This window comes from Caretta caretta, chromosome 1, assembly GCF_965140235.1.
Source record: "Caretta caretta isolate rCarCar2 chromosome 1, rCarCar1.hap1, whole genome shotgun sequence".
In the NCBI taxonomy this organism is placed as follows: Eukaryota; Metazoa; Chordata; order Testudines; family Cheloniidae; genus Caretta; species Caretta caretta.
The window spans coordinates 78,161,665-78,183,702 of NC_134206.1; the positions used below are offsets into that span (position 1 = coordinate 78,161,665).

At 39.6% G+C, this 22,038-nt stretch overlaps 1 protein-coding gene across 9 annotated transcripts in view; it reads right to left on the reverse strand.

Moving 5' to 3' along the window:
- DACH1 (dachshund family transcription factor 1) overlaps positions 1–14,608 on the reverse strand; it is a 453,297-nt gene extending 438,689 nt beyond the window's left edge. For 3 of the 9 annotated variants that reach the window (XM_075128936.1, XM_048851983.2, XM_048852002.2), the window contains exon 1: positions 13,215–14,607. In XM_075128936.1, the coding sequence (XP_074985037.1) occupies positions 13,215–13,948 (734 nt within the window). In that variant the 5' untranslated portion in view covers positions 13,949–14,607. Of the gene's footprint in view, positions 1–13,214 lie in introns of all 9 variants that reach the window. The other 6 variants (XM_075128945.1, XM_075128943.1, XM_075128954.1 and 3 more) reach the window with 4 other exon arrangements.
- Between the last annotated feature and the right edge of the window lie 7,430 nt (positions 14,609–22,038).

Below are 22,038 nucleotides of genomic sequence, written 5' to 3' on the forward strand. Positions count from 1 at the left end.
TCTGTTCCCGGTTCAAGGACAGAGAAAGATAGGGAACATCAGCTCAGGTGTTCCAGCTGATCTCAACTGTTGGGACAGAGCATGACAAGAGAGGAAGTCTCCTAGATGAAAGGGGCCCAAATTTGTGACTGTCCCTAAAAAGAGCTAGACTTGTTCAACCCTTTTAGGCCAATTTCAGTATTGAACAACTTCTTCCAAGTGGGAAAGATTGCCTTGGAATAGGAAATAGTTTCCACAGTTGTAGACTCTAGAAGGTTTACAGAGCCTTTGTGGGATAATAGTCATGGAGGCAAATTTGGGCTGAACAGAGCACTTCGTTAAATAAATCCAGTTTCAAGGTGATTTCAGTTTTGGTTTAAATGTGCTTTGTAAGCATGTAGTGAATATATTCTGTAGTCTTAAACTTTTTGCAATTTAAACCAAGATACCATTAGAACCTGTAAAGTATGAGAATACTGGAAACTAAATTGTTAAACATTAGAAATATCATACATGCCTAATGTAAAACAAGTTTCTAAAAATATCCACTGACTACATTTAGTAGACAACCAGGTGTTGGGCAGTGGGGCAGGGAATCAAATTTGACCCATAAAGCTCCAATATTTAGGAATGAATTGAGATCAGTTCATTTCTTTCCCATGGGTAACCTGTATAAATGTAATTCTATGGTTTCATAAAAGCAGGTTAAGTTTCTCTCCCTTGGGATCTTTTGGCAATTTGAAGCACAGCAGCACTGTTCTTGGCTACAAGTTCAAATCTGCATACATCTTGGACTGTGAAAGGAAACAATTAGCTTAGCAGAAGACAGATCACAATACACTTTCCAGAAAGAAAGACAAGAATTCACAAAATAATATCTAAAATTAGCTAATTAATAGTTAGCTATAACCTTCCATTGCCAATGAGAATGCATTTTCTAGCTCTATAAAATAAATCATCTATATTCTTCTTTCAAAAATAGCATAATAAACCAAAGAACAGATGACTTATCACCCAACAATGCCAATGGCTTTAGCTGATGGTGTATTTTATAAATTAAGTTTAGATGCTGAAGTGTTTTACATACGTAATCACTATAGTACATTTAGCACATGTGAAGCATACTTCAGAGAGAATTTTACAAAAATTATTTTATTATCCTTCACCATATCATTGTAAATATTATCCTAATTTTATGGGTAGGTAAAATGAGATACATTGAGTTAAAGGAACATGCTTTAAGTCACATATGGAGTCAGTGGCAGAACTGAGGAGAGAACTCAGCAGGGCAAGTATAGACAGTGCTAGCAAACCTGCAGCTGCAGAGGGCCCAATGCTACAAAGGCCGTATGCCTTCAGGGATACGCTGAAATTGTAGTTGTGGCACTCTGTGCTTCCAAGCAGCATGTAGGAACTCTCATATTCACCACTGTCATATAATTATATGTTTTGTACAAAGTATGCCTTGTGAGGTATCATTTTAAAAGTCTTGATCTGTTGAACATTAATATCCGTTTGAATTGTATGTGCTATCATTGTAAGTGAAGTTATGAAGTTTTTCTGTGTGTGTGTTACTTAAATATACTGTGAGGTTGGGAACACCCCCTTGTCACAAGCAAAGATCTAGAACTATAAAAGAGGGGAAGTGACATCATCAATTGGTCTCACTCCCCCCACAACTAAACACTTGGAAACACATCTGGAAGACAAAGACTCTGAACTGGGGAGGAGGTCCTGTGTTGGAGGAGAGTTGTACTGTGTGTGTATTAAAGTTCTGTGATCTGTTTGTACCATCTATCAGGGTGAGACACTGCTTGATTCAAATCCTGTTTAGTTTATAGAACTTAGACTGCAAATTTATTTTATTTTTTAGGTAACCAACTTTGATCTCTATCCTTACTACATAGAATCACTTAATATCTACCTTTCTGTACTTAATAAACCTGTTTTATATTTTACCTAAAACACTGCATTTTGGTTGAAGTGCTTGGGAAATCTCAGCTCACTTTACAAAGGCTAATGTATGTCCTCTCCACATCAAGGGAGGGGTGGACTGGGTAATGAACTTCACTGGTCATGCTTCTGACCAGGGCAAGATAGTATAGTTCTGGGCTTCAAGGCAGCAGGACTGGGGGGAATTCGCTGGAGCCTTTCTATTGTTGGTTCATGAGTGTCTGGGAGAAGCATTCATATGATGCAATTGGGTATGTCCCTGCCTGTGGATGTCTGTGTAAGTACAGTACCTGCCAGAGGTTTGTAGTTTTCCAACAGCATCATAGTGTGAGAGGGATCCTAGGTTGGTGGAACAGAGGGTTCAGGTTGCCCCCGGGAAAAACCCATCACAGTAGTGCAATATTTATTCTTATGTTCCAGTGCCATGTGGTGCAGAGTATGAAATGCTTCATGCTGAGAGCTCTGGAATGATAACTTGAGCCCTTTGGAGGCTCTCTCACTTTGTATGGTAGCTCCACCTGTTTAGCAAGAAAAATACCTAACCACTATTCTGCTGATCCTTTCAAGAACCACCAACCAGTTCTGGACATCCCTTATCCTTCCCTCGCTTAAGACTGAATCCTCACAATTTCCATAGCTTGGCACAAAAGAAGAAATCTACATTTAAATATTGTGCCCTGCAGTAAGGGAAGGAAGAGCCATTTAGAATGTCTTCACCAGGAACCAAAGATTTAGTTGAACTGGCCTTGCTCCCAGGTCTCCCTAATGCCAGTCCCATGATCTAATAACCACACAATGGTTCCTTCCACTCTGCCTGTGATTTATGCATACCTACACTTTCAAGAAAAACAAAGTGGTTTCACAGACGCCATGCTTTCCTTCACCACCCAAAATTTCAGGATTTGCCAAAATGCTGTTGTGAAAGTACCTGATTTCAATTCAACTCCACCACTATCAGATGTTTTAAAAGAGAGTTACAAACTATTGTTTAAATTAGTAATACAAATTATCCTGGCCCAGATCACACCCTCTAAAACTGCAGGAGGATCTCCTGAGCCAAGGCAAAAGAGGGTGTGAGCCACCTCTTTGCAGTCATCCTCTACTCCACAACAGATGGCAGCACTCTGCAGAGTTCACACCTGTACAGGATGCCAGAAAGTAAACTGTACTTCATCCCACACCAGCCCACCTGGATGGAAACTACCTGTGAAATGTAATACAAGCTATACCATATTGCCTCTGGAACTTTTCTGTGATGGAAATCTCTCTTCAGGAGAGAATTCAGTGGGCAGCTCCTGGTAGCAGACTCGGAGACTGGGGTGCAGGGAAAAATACTAGGGCTACAGAGCCAGAGCGAAGATACCAGCCCTCTAAAAAATGGCCCTGGTGTCCTTTGTAAACCATGCATCCACTCAGTTTGGGGGCTGGCCCTAAAGCTCATCCCATGGAATGACAAATTCCACCCCCTCCTCCACTCCAATGGAATAATGTGGAAGAAACTCTGCAAAGGAATCCTTTTGAAATTTTCTTGGCCTTTACCCCTCCCAGCGGTTGTACCATGAGGTGGAGTCAAACCAATTTACGTGTAGCTGTGACCTAAGATTTTTAATCTAACCATCTAAATATTTCACTGATGACCTACCATAGCAAACAATGTTATGAAATGTATTAGTTTGTTTGTTTTTCTTACAATTCACACAGGTATTTTCATATGCACAGCTACATGCTCCGAAATTACTAAGTTAACATATTTGCATTATTATTTCTAAAAAGTGGATCTTATACTTGCACTTAGCTATATTTTAAATGCTGTGACTTGTACAATTAAGCTTATAATAAAACAAAATTAAAGCAATTCCAAGTGAAGGCTATCACTTAAATGACCCTAAGTGACTCATTCTGTGATGCATTATCATCATATTTTCTGTAAACCAAAGTACAAAACAATTAATTATAGGCCAAAAGTCTGATTCCAGTTAGACCAGCTAGTATAACTCTGGAGTAACTTTATTATCTACAGTCGAGTCACTCCGGACTGACAGTGGTGTGACTGAGATCAGGATCTAGTCCCATGTGGTAGATTTAACAGGGAATGTTCTAATAACAGTTTAAAAATCAGAACTCTGGCATTATTTTAGCTTTTATTTAAATCTAATTTTCTTTGTGTTTCTACTCCTGGCCCCATCATAACCAAAACCATGGTATAAAAAGAGAGAATAATGATTTTTTCCAAAGATGGCACTGTTGTAGGTGTGGAGTTGACATAATATTTATGTAGGCCACATTATAAAATAAATCCTAGCAGGTTAGTTTTCATTGAAATGTATGGAACTGCATGTCATCCATGTGATATACGTAAGATAATGTTAAATCACTATGAAATTACTCGCATTTTAAGTTTTAGAAATATTCATCTTTACCAGATCTGGTAAAGGTTATGAATATTAGCTTAAGACCAAAGCTTTTTCCTATTGAAATCAATAGTAAAACTCTCACTGTCTTGAATTAGAACAGAATTGTGACAGTAGTGCTTAGGGCTAAGCAGAGCCTCATGTTCTTCAAAAGCAACCCCAGAGAAATGATGAAGGACTCCAAAAAGCAGCATCTTAACTGGAAGAACTGTGGCTGTTGTATAGGGCCTTGAAGATGAAGGGTTAAAACACAGGAAAGCAGAAGAATCCTCAGAACTCTAACAGCCATTCTTATGACACAGAGTAGGGGAGGAGGGAAAATATAATACATAAAAGGAATAGCTCATATTATGACTTTTCTACCTATGTAAGTGCTGATACTGTGCTCATCATCTTAGTAACTGTACAAAGTTATTTTTTTCTTCTTTTATCATTGGCTACTTGAGTTCTATTCCACTTTAGCTCTAAAAGAATTTATCAGGACTAACTTGTAAAATGACATTCAGTTGCTCATTTACAAGACACTAAATAATGCAAAATATTTTGTAATTGCCACCACAAATGCAAAAACAATATACTCTGATATGTTTGTATACAATATTTCAGGTGATTTCTTAGTATAGACCCTGATCCTACAAAGTTTTATGTGAGTGCGTAACTTTAAGCATGTGAGTAGAATGGTTGAAGGCAATGAGACAGCTCATATTCTCAAAGTTAAGCACGTCAATTATCTGTCAATGTGCAGAACTGGGGACACAGGTTTTTGAGGGTTTTTTTTTTACATTTAAACAGATGTTTTCTATAGATGAACCTCTATAACAAAAGAAACCACTTTTCATAGCATCAGACCACAAACAATGCAACTCATTCAAGTTAAATACTTGAAATTCCAAAGTACTATTTCCAGTTATTAGAGTGTATTAAGTAAAAAAACAAAATTATTAATTTTACATTTCATCTACATTTGAAAGACCGCAATTCAAAGTGACTTATTCTGTGATGCATTTTAAAGAACATTTAAACTAATTTGTTAAAAAAACATGCCTAGACTTATTATAAATTAAAAGAATTGTAATATATTGTTTATACATTTTTATAAAAAATACAATAATTTTGTTATTGGGTTTTTTCCTCAAGAAAAATCACCAATTAACTTTTTATTTGAAACAGAGTGCAATCACTAGAAAGTTTCTGGCACCCCCTGAAATCAAGGTTAAAAGATATGTAATTAAATATTAATCACTTTATATGATCCCTACCCGGTTTTCAGCTTGCGCAACAAGATGATTTGTGATTGCAAACTGTTGTTTACATAGGAAAATGTAGAAAAATATTTCCCAAAAGTAAGCTATTCAAAATTACTATCCAGTAAGAAACATCACGCCACAATACATTAATATCAAGCATATTCTGAGATATGCTTTTTAAACAACAAGCTTGTTGTTCAAATGTGTAAAATTCATGTTTATTTTCTCCCAGTACTTTATCATTACACAATTTTTACAAGGGCACTAACTCATGAGATTCATTCTATTCAGAGTTATGCATTTCAATCATGACACCATGATATAACAAACATGGCTGTCATGGCATGAAAATGTTTGTAGCAGTCAGAGTTAACAATTCCTTTTTTCTCCCCCACCAACCTCATCCCATTTCTATTCAGATGTCTATTATTCTCAGTTGGCAACAAGGTGCAGTATACATACCTGCGCTATGACCCTTCTTTAGTCATACATCCTAAAGAACAAAAGGAGTAATTAAAATAGGAGGTGCTTGATGGCTCTTTCTAGTTATCTGCTGGATTTAGCATCTTTTATTCCAGTCACATACATTTATAATGGGCAAAGCTAAACTAGCCTGAAAGCCTAGCTCAGATCCAAGCTTGACTTGGATCAGAAGGAAAAACTGCCATGCATATTGGCAGAATTTAGCAATTTGACTAATTTAAAGAGGCCTAAGGATGAATAAAATTTTGTGACTGAAACACCTTCTCATCTTAATGGAAGAGAACTCCCAATTACTGTGGTGAGGTACACCAGGAAATAATAATTGCACCTGCTCTACTGTTTCTGGATTTTGGATAGACAAATGATTTCAATCTTGCGATATACATAAAATTTCAATGTTTGATATTTTTAAACAAAAAATATAACTTTTTTTCTCTCTGATTTAAACGTTTCATCTCAGACAAGTTAAAAATTATACATCAGATACAACAAACATATTTACAACAGTTGATTAGTTCTCATTGTTTGAATGGGAACACAACTGCATATTAACTAGATACTGCTAATCATAAAAAGAGAGTATGTAGGTTTCTTTTCAGGGGTGTGAGATAGTAACAACTGCATGCTCAAAACTGTAAAATATTTACTAAATCAAAACAATTATTACCATAAACTTTTAATTAACAATCCACTTATATAAACTTTAAAAAAAATCTACTCTGTAATTTTGCAGTGTCAGATACTTGCCATATTAAAGTAGGGATGTCAATTCTACATTTTTAAACCTCAGAAACATATTTGAAAGAAAAAAATATACATTATGGGCCCTGTTCTGCAGACCTCACTCATGCAAGCAGTTTTATTGGCTTCAGTAGGCCTGTTCATGTGAATAAAAGCTGAAGGATTGGGCCCCAACTGTACAAACAAAACCTGATCCTTCTCTGACCAAAGACAGTAAGAAAATTCACACTATGTTCAGGAGGAAGAGGAGTACACGTTTCCTTTTCATCCATAAAAAAATAAAAAATCATTGTGTGGCTTAAAATGACAAAGTAGAGAAATTCAATTAATGATGAAATTCCATATTTAAGAGACCACACTTCTTTTCCAATATATTGCACTGCTTATGAAACAAAATATCAGAAAAATTGTTATAAGATGCCCCTGGTAAAGAACTATATTAGATAAATAAGCAGAGCAAGGGGAATTAAGGATGAAGTTACTCATTGGAGTCAATCTTCTGGCTTTTATCATTTCAAATCATACACTTGCCTTTATTTTAAGCATAGACATTTTGTTGTGAATCGCAGTGAGGTTTTTTTAAACAAATTAAAATGACGATGAAAAAAGAAACGTTCCTCCATAAAGCACATTGTAGAAATTATCTATATATGAATTAACTCTCTGGCTCATAATAGCTTTTTGCAGATGATTCTTCTGCTCTATCATTTAAATACATATTTAGGCAACTAGAAATTTACTGTCAATTCATATTATGTCAGTCCACATTATGGTGCTGTTACAGTATTCACATTTAAAGATTATTGAAAAAATTACTGCACACGTGCAGTACATAATTTGCAAAAGGTTAATAACTTAACTATTTTAAAACAATGAATGGAATTATCTCAGAATATAAACCAGATGCCCAAAATGTTATTTTTAAAACAATCCACATTTAAGTTGTAAAAGAACAAAACAAATCTAAAACCAATAAAACCAGCTATATGGATTAAAATAGGCAGACGCGCTTTATGTTTTGGGCTTTTTGTGGATTGGTTCTGGTAATTTTTATAAAACAGGATATTTTCAGTCTGAGACTGTGAATGCCAAACTTCAGCCTGGAGTTAATCTTAGCAGCTAAGTTATAAAACTCTTACATGAAGAGGTTATACTGGAAAGGCTGACGGAGACTTACCTGTACCAGATATCTCTATAATAATTTCATATATCAATAATATAGTTCCAGAAATAAAAGATAAAAATATGAAACTGCAATGTAGTGTATAAAAATATTCATTCTTCATTTTTATTGCATGTTACAAGACATGCATTCTTAAATTCCATGTTTCATCTAGAGTGTACTTCAGATGATGTATCATACGGATAGACAAAAACAACCGTTTGGAATGACTTAGTAACAAAACCCAGAAAGACAGGAGAAATATTAAATGGCATTCAGACAATAACTTTTTTCTAACAACAATTCCGAATATATACTAGGCTAATTTACAAAAGCTAGTTACACACACAAGTATTAAATAAGGTCAAATAAGGTCAGTAAGGTCTGTTTAACTATACTTTACTCAAAGTAACATCCACAGGCATACTGAAAATGAGATTTTAACTAATAGGGGACATTATGCATTAGTATTTAACTAGTAAATATTAAATCTTTACTTAAACTTTTCATTTACCATAACAAGAATATTTCTGTTTTAACTAAATTGTTTAAGAAAGTTTGCAGATTACATTTTGTAATTTAGCTATAACCATTTCTTACCTATAACAAAACTGAGTAAGATTAGAATCAGTCCCACAGGATTTAAACCCTGATAATTTTACAGAAGACAAATAGAAAGACAATAGTTTGTAAAAGCAAGAACTAAAATCACTTACTGGCAAACATGCACGTGTATCTCAGTGTGCTTCCATATGTTCATTATTCCTGTTTAGTTCTCTTAATAATGATTACTAAATAACTAATGAACAGCCAAAGTATATGAAACTCTGTCTGTAAAAGATTTGTAAAAAAAACTGTATAATTCTATGATCACTAACAACATTTCTAGCTCTTTCAGCTAACATAAAGATGGGGCTAATCAAACTGCATGCTTCAGGACATAAGCTAATCACCTGAAGAGATCAGGAAGGAATTTCCCCCATGATCACCATTCACCAAACACACCCACCATGCACAACTGGCTAGGTACATTGGTGGGGAAGAATAGGCTACTATCAGAGACTGAGTACCAGATTAAAGGTATAAAGGGTCTGATCTGGTATGACAATTATTATTATATTTCACAAAACTCACTTTCAAGTTATAATTTTTACCAACTGATAAAGACTGAACTAGATAAAAAATATTTTTTTCAAAGTTTTGAGATGATATCTCCCAACCATTTAGTCTCCCCTTGAATATGCAGTTAATATAACTTATCTTCTGGCCTTCTATAAATCTTCTTTGTTTACATAACCTATAAATATTCAACTTCTGCATAATATCTTGGAAATATATCACAACACGAGTAAACTTCTAAACATGGATTTTATTCATTAGATATTACTTGTGGTGTGCCTATGCTGTGACTTGTTGACTGGCTCATATGAAATACATGTGGGCTATGGTAACCTATTTAGTTTGAATACATATTTTAATAAAGACAAATAGGAAAATCCTGCATTAGTGCAAAATTCTGTAAACAAGTACATGCTAGTTCCATGTGATGTGAAAGGAACAAAAGCTAGCAAATGTAGACTTGAATAATTGCAATGGAAGACAAGTGTTAGACAAAAATTCTTTAATCCTCTATCCTAGTGATATTCTGTATTCAAAAGCAATTATGTCATATGTCATATTTTAAGAAATTACTATCTATCAATAATAATTCTCCATTTTCAGTACGAATGTCAATTAACTCAGTCAATAGCATCTCCAAGTACCAGAAAAGATTATCATATACTGGCCACAGGAAGGGGAAAGAAGAAGGCATGCCTTTCCTCACTACTCAAATGGGGCCTGATCCAAAGCCCTTTAAAGTCAATGCAAGCCTCCATGGAGGGGACCAGTGCGGCAAAATTCCACAAGTGCTCTGGGACACAAGAGACCGGAAACAGCCAAGGATCAGTGGGTACCAACCCATGAATCCTACATAGATAACATCTGATGAATAATGTACTAGGGCTTGTTTCATATATAACTGAAAAAAATTGATATCTACCAACTTACAATCTTTTTTACATTTTTGCCTTTTAGTTTGGCATCTGGCTATCTATCATCCCCTGAGAGTCTCCTATCCATGCCAACCCCACTTCCTCATACTGTTGCATAGATGCCTGGATTGCTACTTCCTGAAATTTTTGTCTGGTGACCAGAGCTTTATATGGAAAAGACAGAAGCAAAGATCAGTGTGAATAGGAAAGAAGAATCAGTCCCCACATTAGAAGACTTATTTTCCACTGATACAGAGAACTAATTTAGTAAAAAGGTATTTTAATTATTAGAATTATTAGAATCAGGCAGACACAGGAACCAATTCATTTTGCTAACTGACTTCTAAGTATTCAAAAGAAAATTCCCTGATGCTTTATTGATTTTTAAATATAGTTGCCACTGCAGTTAAAAGAGTACATTTTGGACTAACACTCACAAAAACTTTTCAGATCTCATTTAATATCTTTTCAACCAAATGGTTACAATCTATAAAGAGTAAGGTTCATTTTAGATAAATTATAATGTTTTTCACAGAAATTGATAACTAATGAATCAAAATATGTAGATAAACCAAATGTGATTTTTTTCACAATAAATTAATAGCTGTGTTGAAATGCACATTTGATTAAATAATGGATTACCCTTGATTAAGCTGTTAGCATTGTCTAAAAAAAAGAATTAATCTTACTCCAGTGTGTCAACTGACTATGATACAAATATATGGATAAAATATTTTGGATGTTGGAAGTATAACAATCTGTCTGTAAGATTTACACTTATATTTTTAATCTCAAAAGTAAGTTTTCTCTCTCGAAATATGAAACATCATTCAGATAAAGTGTACTGCAACTGCTAGCCTGAAAAGGCCAATTTATTGCAATGAGATCAAACTATTCTAATATCAATATATTCTGTAAAGATACAACTTAATTAAAAATAAACCATTTGAAATGAAAGAAAAATCATATTAAAACATGTCCAAGGAAAGAAACTGTGAAGTAAATTCAGTTGTGTGTACTGAAGATGAAATTTAGCTTGATCAAAACTCACTGAAACACCATGCTTCACTTGTACATACTGCAACTTGCATACAAACTGTAAGTCCTTTCAATTAATTTATTTAGTTAATGGATATATAAATATTCTACTACAATACTGTTCTTTAAGGGCCAGGTCTGCTCATTGCTGTCCATACTGTAATTCCTACCATGTTGGATTACAACACAGCAGTCCCCTGACACTGTTGAAACACAGTCAATTTTGCAGTGTTGACATGACCAGCCTATGTTTTAACAATATTCACAAATCGTGTTACACCTTGCAAAAGTGGAAGGATTTAGTCACAAAAATAAAGCTGATATAATGTTTAATGTCAGTCTTTTTCAATACATATATACACGACAGGCATCCTAACGCTACCTTTTATTATTCTTCATTTACAAACTCATTTGATTCCACCACAAACCATGTCTAGTACCCAACACATGACCAAAGTAGTTACACAGGTACATTAATGCTCTAAAGTTATTCCAGGTTATGTTTGTCCTGCTCCCCTGACTATTCCTAAACGTCAATAATCAAGCTAGAAATAAAGGCACGAATAAGTGCTTTCCTTTGCCTTGCCCTAGGATAATGAGTCCAGCTACTACCCCCAACTAATTCAAGGAGAGAGAAAGAACAAATAGTCACACCCAGTCCTTACAAATGGAATGAACAAAGTCTCATCGGGGGTTAATTCCCCACGTGCTGCTGCTGCTGTATCTTAAAATCTCACATGGAAAAAAGAGAAACCCAAATTATGAGTTGGAAGAGCCTGTTTGCGTTTAATGAAAATAACAGTTGACAAGAGAGAGACTCTGCTTCAGCCTCTTTAATGGCAAATCTGAGCTACTCTATAAAGTTTCCCACCAAGCTCCGAAGCCGTTTCAAACCAGCAGACCCCCCAGAAACCAACGGGGGCTTTGATGAAGTGAAGAAGCTTCCAAACACTCTGCTCTTTAGCTCACAGCAGTTGTTCAGTTCCCGTTGCCTCCCTTTCCTAATCAGACAGATTTAGTAGTAACAGCCCCATTCTTTCACTCGCCGTTTTTAAGCAAGCTGTTATTTCAAAAGGAATTTCCTCTTTTGTCAGTTTCCACCCCCCACCCCCCCCCCCACCCCCTCAGTTGCGCCAACTTTAGATGATCGCGGGCTGCCTTTGTTTGAGTGTCTTGACGTGTGTGAGTGTGTCCTGCGATCTGTCCCGAGCTGGAATGCTGCCCTCCCTTCCCATGTGTGATTCACGCATTATTGTTAAGAAGATGCGCCGTAATATATGATTCAGCCCTGCCAAATCCCCTCCACGCTTCTGCTTCGCGAGTCACCTACTCCGGCCCCTCGCCTCGCTCACACACCTGCTTCCCAGAGACTAACCCGCCCGAGAGAGCAGGACGGGCCCGGCGCTTTACAACTCTCCCCCTCCAGCAACGCCACGTCCCCTGTGACAGCTGCCGCGGGCTGTCACACACCTAGTCGCCCCTTTTGGAGCCGTGCCCGCCGTGGCCGGCCTGGGGACGCTGGCTGTCGGGCCACAGTTCAGAGAAAGCCCGGCGAGGCTGTGCGCCGGCTCCCCGGCACTCTCACGTCCCGTCCCCCCCTCCGCCCCCCAGCCAGCCTTCGCAGCACCGTCTCCGGGCGCCCCGTGGCGGTTTATACAAATCAACCCGGCGGGGAAGGGGTGGGGTGAGGGGGCAGAGCAAGCACTCTGAGCCCCGGGTTTAACATCAGCTGCCCCCTTGCACCGCCTCGCCCCATTCCTGAGCCCCCTCCCCAGCCGGCGCCTAGCTCATCCCCCCCCCCCCCCAGTCAGCCTGGGGGGCGAGAGGCACACAGTACTGGGGGGAAGCGGGGGCAGGCTGACACTTTCAAGGGGCTGAGGAAATAACAGCCCCCCCCCCGCGCCCCAGCACCTTCCCGGCCCACATCCCCCAGCCCGGTGCGCCGGGCGGAGGGGCGGGGGTCGGTTCGTGCGGCCGCGGCAGGGCAGAGGACAGGTTGCTTTGGGGCTTGCTCAGCGGCACCACCAGGCAGAGGCGCCGTGATTGCCCGGGCGGTGTGTCAGGGCTCCCTGTGTGAGGGTGGGTCAGAGGCGGGGGCAGGGGAGGTTAGAGGCTGTGTGTGTGTGTGTATGGGGTGTGTGTGTGTGTGTGGGGGGGTGATCTTTACCTTGCGTTGGTGCAGTCGTTGTAGAGCGTCTCGAAATCCTTCCTGGAGATGAGTTTGCAGCGGTTCACGCCGGGCTGGATGGCCCCCAGCCCCCTCAGGATCCGGACCTGCTCCACGTTGCACACCACGGGCGTGATCTCCAGCCGCTTCAGCTTGGTGTAGACGGTGTGCAAGCCCCCGACCAAGTGCTTCAGGAAGAGGTCGAAAGCCTGGGGCAGGCAGATGAGCTCGCAGCCCTCCACGGTGAAAGAGGCCACCTTGGCCCCCCTCAGATCCACCATCTTGCACTCATTATTCTGGGGGGTGTTCTCCACCGGGGACGGGGTCGAGTACACCGGCTTGCCCGGCAGGCTGCCGCTGCTGCTGTTGGCGGCGCTGGGGGTGGAGGTGCCGCCGCCCGCGCCGCCGCTGGTGCCGGTGCCCAGGCTGGGGCTGCAATTGTTGCCGCCGACGCCTCCGTTGCTGCTGCTGCTGCCGCCGCCGCCGCCGCCGCCGCCTCCTCCGCTGCTGGTGGTGGAGGTGACTGTGGCCGCCGCCGCCGCCGCCGCGGCTGCGATGGGCTCCGGCCGGAATAGGTTCGTCCCCGAAGAGGCTGGCGGGGGAGCGATGGAAGGAGACGGAGACGAGGTGGCCGACGAGGTGGTGGTGGTGGTGGTGCAGGCGGCAGAAGTTGAGATCGGAGGTGGAGGGGGGACCAGCTGGGTCGGAGGGATCAAAGCAGCCGGTACGGCCATGGTCACATATACGAGGGGGGGGGGGAGAAAAAAGTTGCCGCACGGACAAAAAGAGGGGAGGGGGGCAGAATGGGGGGGGGGGGGACCAAACCGGCTGCCGCCGAGAAGGGAGGAAGCGTGAGGGAGAGAGAGAGAGAGACGCACAAAGTGTCCCGCAAGTGGGGAATGAGGAGAAGTCCGCTGCGGGCGGTAGGGTTGGGGTTGAGGGGAAGGGAGGGAGGGTTGTTTGTTTTGTGGTCCTTGCTCTAGCACCAAGTTAAAGATGAAGGTGAGAAGGGGGAGGTTTGAAGGACTTCGGTTCTCTCTGGCAAGTACATGGATCAAAGATTGAGAGGGGAATGACAGAGAGAAAATGAGCTGAAAAGTGCTGGCTGCCGCTGCTGCTCGCTGCTCGCTCGCTCTCTAGCTCTCCGGGCGAGTTGTTGTTGTCACACGGTGCAGAGGGGAGGAGCTCCGGCAACTTGAAATACCCTTTGAAGCAGCAAAAGCCTCACTCACTAGTATTAACCCAAATTATCCAACCAGGAACCCGGAGCAAAGAAACAGAGAGCGAGCGAGATCCCTCTTCCTCCTCCTCTCCTCCAGGAACCGTTAGATTATAGGGTTCATGTTTCATCTCAACAGAGACGAGATGTAATTTTCCAAACACTTCCCAGCGACCGCTTGTCCCCACACTGGACCGAGAGCCAAGAACGTACCCAAGTTTTCCTGACAGGCATTCGGCTGCCTCTTTCTCACCACACAGAAACGGGGTGTGGGGCAGAGGGGCGGGGACTTCACTCGACCCCGCACCTTCTGAAGGGCTATTTACTTTAGGAGTAGCACATGTATTTGAAAACAAAAACACTCAGACCCGGAGTATTTTTCTCAAGACAACAAACAAGCCAAATGACAGGGGTGGAAGTTAATAAGACTCCGAAAAGAGCATAATAGTGATCACTAGGACTGAAGGGCTTGTAATGGTATGGCGCGTGCAACACAACAGAAGAAAGAAAAGCAAACACAACAGTATTTCCAGAAAATAAGACTTTTATGGATCAAAGAACACCGGCCGCTTACTTTTCCTCCAATTTACAAATAACATCTGTTGTGCTAAAGAATTACCCGAGCAGTTTTAAAAGAAATGAACAAGTGCCTGTTTTCATCTATAGGCTCCCATGAACTTTTTGAACATAAGAGTAAAGCTTTTCCACAAGAAAGGCATTGGTGGTTGTGTTTCCTAGTGTGTACAAACCGACTCACGTTTGATTGATTGTGGTTTTGATAGTCAACTATAAAATGCGTGAAAAGAAGTAGTTGTAACATTTGTTCTAATAAGGCTGAAGTAACTTTAAATACAATAGCCAAGATATTAGAGAGCTGAAACGGAGTGCTTACTCCCACCCTGTTGTGTCTAGGTATTGCAGCGGTCTGTGAACAACAGGTGACTGCAAGCCACACATCCAAGTTTGATCTTTGATATTCTGCCCCTGTCACCAGGTACGGTGTAAAATTAGCTGTTGCGCTTGCGCAGTATCTAATTTTATAGGATATGCAGATATATATTTGAATTGTGAGTCAGGCCGCATACATGTTGTAGTACCTGGCCACCACAGGGTTTAGAGTTTTAGCTTGAACTCCGACTTTCCTTTTGGGTTCTGGTTAAGGGGCTTGCCTTGGCTTTTGTCTTCTATTTCTTTTGTGGGTTTTCTGTTTTTTAAAAAGACAAAGAAATAATCTTTCATACAAGTGCACGAGCTGCAGCAATAATGTGCACAGAAGTATTTAGGCTTTTTAAACAATGTAAATTATGTACTCAGTAGATTGTGACATCTACCTGTCCTTAGCCTGTTTTTTGAAATGTGTATTATTTGTAGGAGACATGAATCGTGGGATTACACGTCTAGATGTGTGATAAGAATCTTAATGGAAACTAATTCTATAATATGGGGAAAATTCACTTTTTTCCCCTAGATTGCCAAAAACTATACGCATTCTGGTATGACCTGCTTGCTCACTACCTGTGAGATTGCTTTTTAAATTCCAATTCTGAATACCAAAAGCTTTCTTCAGTGAGTGAACTTTTATTTTTTCTAATACTCGAACAGCCTTAAGAAAAGAAAAGAAGAAAAATAGACCATCACACCAAGACTTGAATATGGAGTAATTTTGCAAGTTACAAAGCCCAAGAAACACAAACCAATCTTAAAATAGGAATGCGGATGCCACTTTAATTATAGTGGTGGGAACCTAATGCTAGAAATACTTAAAAGGCCTTGAAAAGTGTAACTGTATTGCATTATTTTATTTTCAGGTAACGTGTCAAAGTTGTTGAAAACCCGCTGCCCGTACTCGCTCTATTAATTCCCCTGTTTTCACTGTCTCACACACACTATCGTCATAAAACATGCACCTGAGAAAGTTAATACAGAGACGAGCACGTGTGATGTCACCATTTCACCTCAACTTCTAAATGAACTCTGAATTAATCCCCCCCCCCCCCACCACCACCACCACCACCAAAAATATCCCTTCCATATCACTTGCTCTTTACCTACTCTACAGTATGACGGGCTCCTTCTTTTCTTCTAATTGGGTACTTTCACGGAAAACCATTGTGTTTCTAAACAGTTTAAAAACGTTTGTAAGTGCTTACTACAACTGGTTTTGGTTAACGGTGATCGTTTAATGAAAAGATTGGATTAGAAACCAACACATTTAGGAAAGGGTTCAAGAATCTTCAAAGCTTCTTGCTTGGTAAGTGTTTCAAACGATTATAGCAAACTACTGGATTTATTTTAATACAGACGCAGAACAACAAATAATGATATTGCTCGTTTTCTCTTTTAAGTTTTTTTTTCAAATTGCATTTTAATTGCAAGTAGATCCTTTAAGAAATGATATTGTTAGACTTTAATTCTCCTCCCCACACCCTAGAATGTACACCAGTAAAACTCAAAGTACTATAACTGATTTGAGAATTCTCCCTGTGTCAAGTGAAGACTTATGGTGCTGAAATCAATAAGACTGCTTAAAATTCAAAGACCTGCAAATCGTTCTGTTTGTCCTTTGATAGGGCCTGTGCTGATTAAAATGCGACTAAGAAAGCTTAATTGATGCACTAATTAAGAAGTCTTTAATTTCATTCCTGGAATATTGTTTGAAGCAGGGCTTCTCTTGTGCTCACATAACTGTTCAGGGCAGGTACTCTCTTTTTTCCCTCTGACCATTTCGATAAATGAGAATGTGCAATAAGATGAATAGATAGTTATCATAATTTATTGCTTTAAAAAAAAACAGCACCTGCTCCGGAGTTCACTATTGTATTAAATCCAGTTTTGCGGGCAGCTGTAACGTGTAAGATGCAATTAAGAAATGTATTGTAGCTGTTGCATCTTAAGTACTCTGAATACCTGACCGCCTGGTACCCCCTCCCCACCAGTTGTTACTGTAAATGAATTCAGTCAAATAGAAAAATACGAACTTCGGAATGTGGGGGAAGGGGGGGCATGAGAAGGGATTGTTGCAAGAAGGTAGGTAGATTGTTAAATTAATGAACATGGATTCTATCTGTATTTATTTTGACTTTCCCCCCTGAAAAATATACTGCTCTGTTATATCTCATCTTATCCTTGGCTATTGACCTATTTTGTTCACTGATTTTTCAAGTGGGGAAACTGACTAAATGATTTCACAAAGCTTTCTATGTGATCAATAGCAATTTTTTAGTTTTATTCATACTGCATTATAATTCTGGCAAACGACTGCAAAGCAGAAGACTCTAAGGAAGATACAAATATTGACAAAAGGAAGGTAAGCTTTGTTGTGCTTTAAATATTTAGACTCTCCATACAACGACTCTTTTTTTCTGGAGCTACCTGTAATTTTGCGGAGATATTGAGGAAAAGGATAGAAGGGGACCCTTATACTGTACCCTCCCTGGATTCTAAAAGGAAAATAGAAAGTTATAGCAATCTAAGATGATGCACTGGGATCCCTTCCCCACTCTCCCTAAGATATTTACTAAACCTTTAAATATTTCTTGAAAACACAATTAACTCATTTGAGATTGATGTAACATCTCCTAACAACAGGAAACTAGATACTGCAGTGCTGGGATTGTTGCATTATTGTCAAATTAGCCGGGACCTTGCCCAATATAAATACATACTGGATTCTTTTCAGTGACGGGACAAGATAATAACATGCTTAATAGATACAAAGAGAGATTTACCATTCCAAGCACGACGTCACGCTAATTATGTTTACTTTGATTGAAAGCAAGGTTTTGGGGAATCTGAAATTACTTATAGGATATTTTAATAAGAATAATAAAATAATAATTAATAATAATGCAAGTGCACCAAATGTTGATCGCAAACCTCTCAGTCTTTCGAAATCTATTGGAAAATTAAATGAAAAGTGGAATTTGGTACAAACAATGCCCCAGGGCAAAAAACAACTAACACTAGATTTTCCAGTCCAGCCATAACACAAATCAATTTGAGCACACTTCTATGGCCAGACTGCCAGATTGTTATGACTGCTAATTCACTCAATCAAACAGTGCATTAGCACGCCCGGCTCAAACAACTTTAACAATAGCATACACTTCTGAACAGACAACAATATATCATAAACCTAGAAAACATGACAATAGTTTTAACATCTGTATATCAACACGAATATTTACATGTGATAAATGTTTAATAAAAAATGGGGTGAACAAATTAAAATGTAAAAATTTCGGATGGTATTTAAAAATAACCACAAAAGTTTTGATAACAGTAGGAACTTGGGAGCAAATTGTGGTCTGGGCTTTGTTTTAATGCACATTTTTCAGCTACCTGCACGTCTATAGTGTCTAACTGGAAATGGGATTATCCCACGCTTTATAGTTTGCATACACACCCTGCCTCACCAGTCACTTTCACTGAAGACTTTAAGGGCCTTCGCTCGCCAGGTTTGCTCACGCGAGCAATCCTATTGAATCCTGCGATACCAATCCTGTGAGTAAAACAAGCAGGATTTAGCCTCAAGTGGATAACTTCAGTTCTTTCCCTTCAACCTCAGGAGAAATGAGAGGGTTATCTTTACTGATCCTAACTGGTGTTTTAACCAAGGACATGGTTGCACTTAAAAAAAAAAAGCAATAACCAAAGGGTGGGAACCTTCCCTCGCTGCTCCCCCCCTCCCCCATGTATGCAAAGTGGAGCTACTAAGCGTCCTGCTTCTTTACAAATGATATAAAACTCGCCATTCTAAATTAATTTGCTGGACGGGTTTCAAACGCAGTGACTTAAATAATCTTTCTGTTCATTTAAGTCTCAGGGTCCCGCTGCAGTTCGTAGTGCCAAATGGAAAATGGTCAGGGTCCGTTCCCATGCTGGTCCAGAATGAACGAAGCAGGTGATTGGGTACTGTCTGCCTACGTTTATATTACAATGAACAGCCAATAGAGGAAGCTGCAGTCACAAAGAAGGAAACTCTAACCAACTTTCCTGTATGAATTACATTATCACTGTCACAGGCAATAAGCACTATGTGATATTTAAATTACACTTTGCTATGATTACATGTCTCCAGTGCAACTTGTTAATTCAACTACCAACAGGTAGTAAAAGTTGCTCACCTAGTTATTAAATACCAAATCCCTGTTATTAAGTAATGTTACATTGGTGATGTAATCTGAAATACCGTTCCTTCTCCTTTCGCCTCTTAAAAAAAACATTAGTTCCGTCCATCCTTAACTCCCAGTCCAGACTGATTCGCAAATGGGGTGAAGAAAGATTAGTGTTGACCTGATATTGAAATGGTCTTTTTTTTCAGTTTGTTTCACGTTTTAAACACTTCTAAAGGTAACTTTTGCTTTTTAAAAATTCCTTATTCGCTAAGTTACATGTTCATAGGTTTCGGAGTAACAGCCCTGTTAGTCTGTATTCGCAAAAAGAAAAGGAGTACTTGTGGCACCTTAGAGACTAACCAATTTATTTGAGCATACAGTATGCATCCGATGAAGTGAGCTGTAGCTCAGGAAAGCTTATGCTCAAATAAATTGGTTAGTCTCTAAGGTGCCACAAGTACTCCTTTTCTTTTTATGTTCATAGGATTTTGTAACACATGCATCCTTCCTCTGAGAATATTTCTGAAAGTGCTTCTTCCAAACCCTCATGGTCTATGACGCAAACACCACGACCATACATATCCACACTGTACATCACGGGCCCGATTCTGCTCCCAGTGAAGTCAGCAGTAGCTCTGAATGGGAAAGCGTGCAGGAGCGGGCCCTCTATTTTTATAAAGGTAGGAAAGGTAACTGCTAGTGCAGAGTGGCTGCTATTCTCACAACCACCTACACACATTGTTTCCCTTAATAAAAACACACACAGAGGGCTTTACGAGCTAACAGCCTGCAAAAGTCAGCCCTTCCCATTTCATATGATCTATGTGAATGAGAAAGCATTGGCTTTTTTCTTTGCGCTCATTATTTACACTACTATCACTCCAAATCAGTCAAACAATTTAATTGTTTAAAAATTAAAACCCTTTCTAGTCTGAGTCCTTTTTTTGAGAAGTTTCAGCCCAGAGCGGGTTTTTAGAGCAAGGTTTAGCCCCCTGAAAGAGGGGGTGATTATAATGGCAGTGCTGACACAACCTTGACTATAGCGTTGTAAACGGCTCTGCTATAAGAGCCATTAAGCAGAAAGAAAAATAAGATGGCTGATCAATAATTTATAGAAAGAGTCCCAACTGCAGACATAATAACTGTAATGTTTGCAAAGCAATATCTCGCTCTCCAGGCTTAACAGTAAACGCAAACTAGCGGCGCTGTTAATTTCCAACTCCTACAGATAAGAATACAAACACATTACTTAAAAATGTATTTTGCTCAACGTTGAGCATGCCGGGGTGGGTGAAAATAAAATGTAATTACGACGCAACTCAGACGTATTGGGAAGTGTGTTTTTTGTTTTGTTTTCCCTCATCGCACATTGTTATGAAAGGACCTTCCTTTGCAACATCAGTGATGGGGAAACAGGTTGGGTGGATGTCAATTTAAACGGGTCGACTTTGGGTCACTATAATTCCTCGCAGAGTTATTCATACGTGGAAACAAAATGACACCCTTGAACTTCAAAGAAAGTTACAACCTTTTACAGTGCATAACTGAAACACAATACCTCATTGGGGCGATAAGAATCAGCTGTCAAAAGACAATGCACTCCTTTACACAGAGAAAGCTACTGGAGAGGACCATCTAGTTTGGGGGAAATGTTGCACTCTCCCAGCACCCCAAGCAGATCGTAGGCGAACTTTGTTTGCATGGAAGTACGATTTCCGCCTATTCTATTTAGATAACAAAGCATGGTAACGAGGTCCCGAAAAGTTGATAAAAAAGGCTCGGGTTACATGCTTTAATATTTTTGCACATTTTCCTTGATTTGTGAAGCAGGGGAAAGGAAAAAAGCCTGCGACTGGTGGAGAGATCTTGCCTCTGTTAAAAGTAAAAGTGGGAGAATTTCAAGAGGAGCGGGTGAAAAGTCCAAAACGAGACAAAACCATGTTATGTTGTAAACTATGCAGAAAGAATCTCGAAAGAAGTTTTTGAATGAGCAGTGTGTAAGGTTCTCCAGCTTGTGTCTCCGGTCGATTTTGGAATGTACACTTTCTGGGGATAAAGTCGGATGGAAAGCAGTGTCTTTGCTATCCTGAGCCTCGAGTTGTAAAATGGTGTTTTACTTTGTGAGCAGTTGCACTTGGAAAGGAACCAGAAATTTGTATGAGAGGTATTTAAGATTGCCTGCTTAACCAGTGACCCATGCCAGGTCAGTTCCAATAACGTTAGAAAACAAAAGAAGGCAGCTATGCAAAGGTCAGACTGATGGAAATATATATCCCTTTTTTAAAAAAAATCAGGCGGAAGAAAACCCACACAGATAAAGGCGTATTCTCAAATTAAGTGTTTGATGCAATGTTGAACACTGTTGTTTAGAGAAAGAAAGTTCAAAAAAAATGCAGCGCCCACTAGCGTCCTTGGAAGAAGGGCAACTGGTCTTTCCACTGTAACCCCCTATTTTGATTTAAACAAGACTGTAAAACAGGGCTGGCGA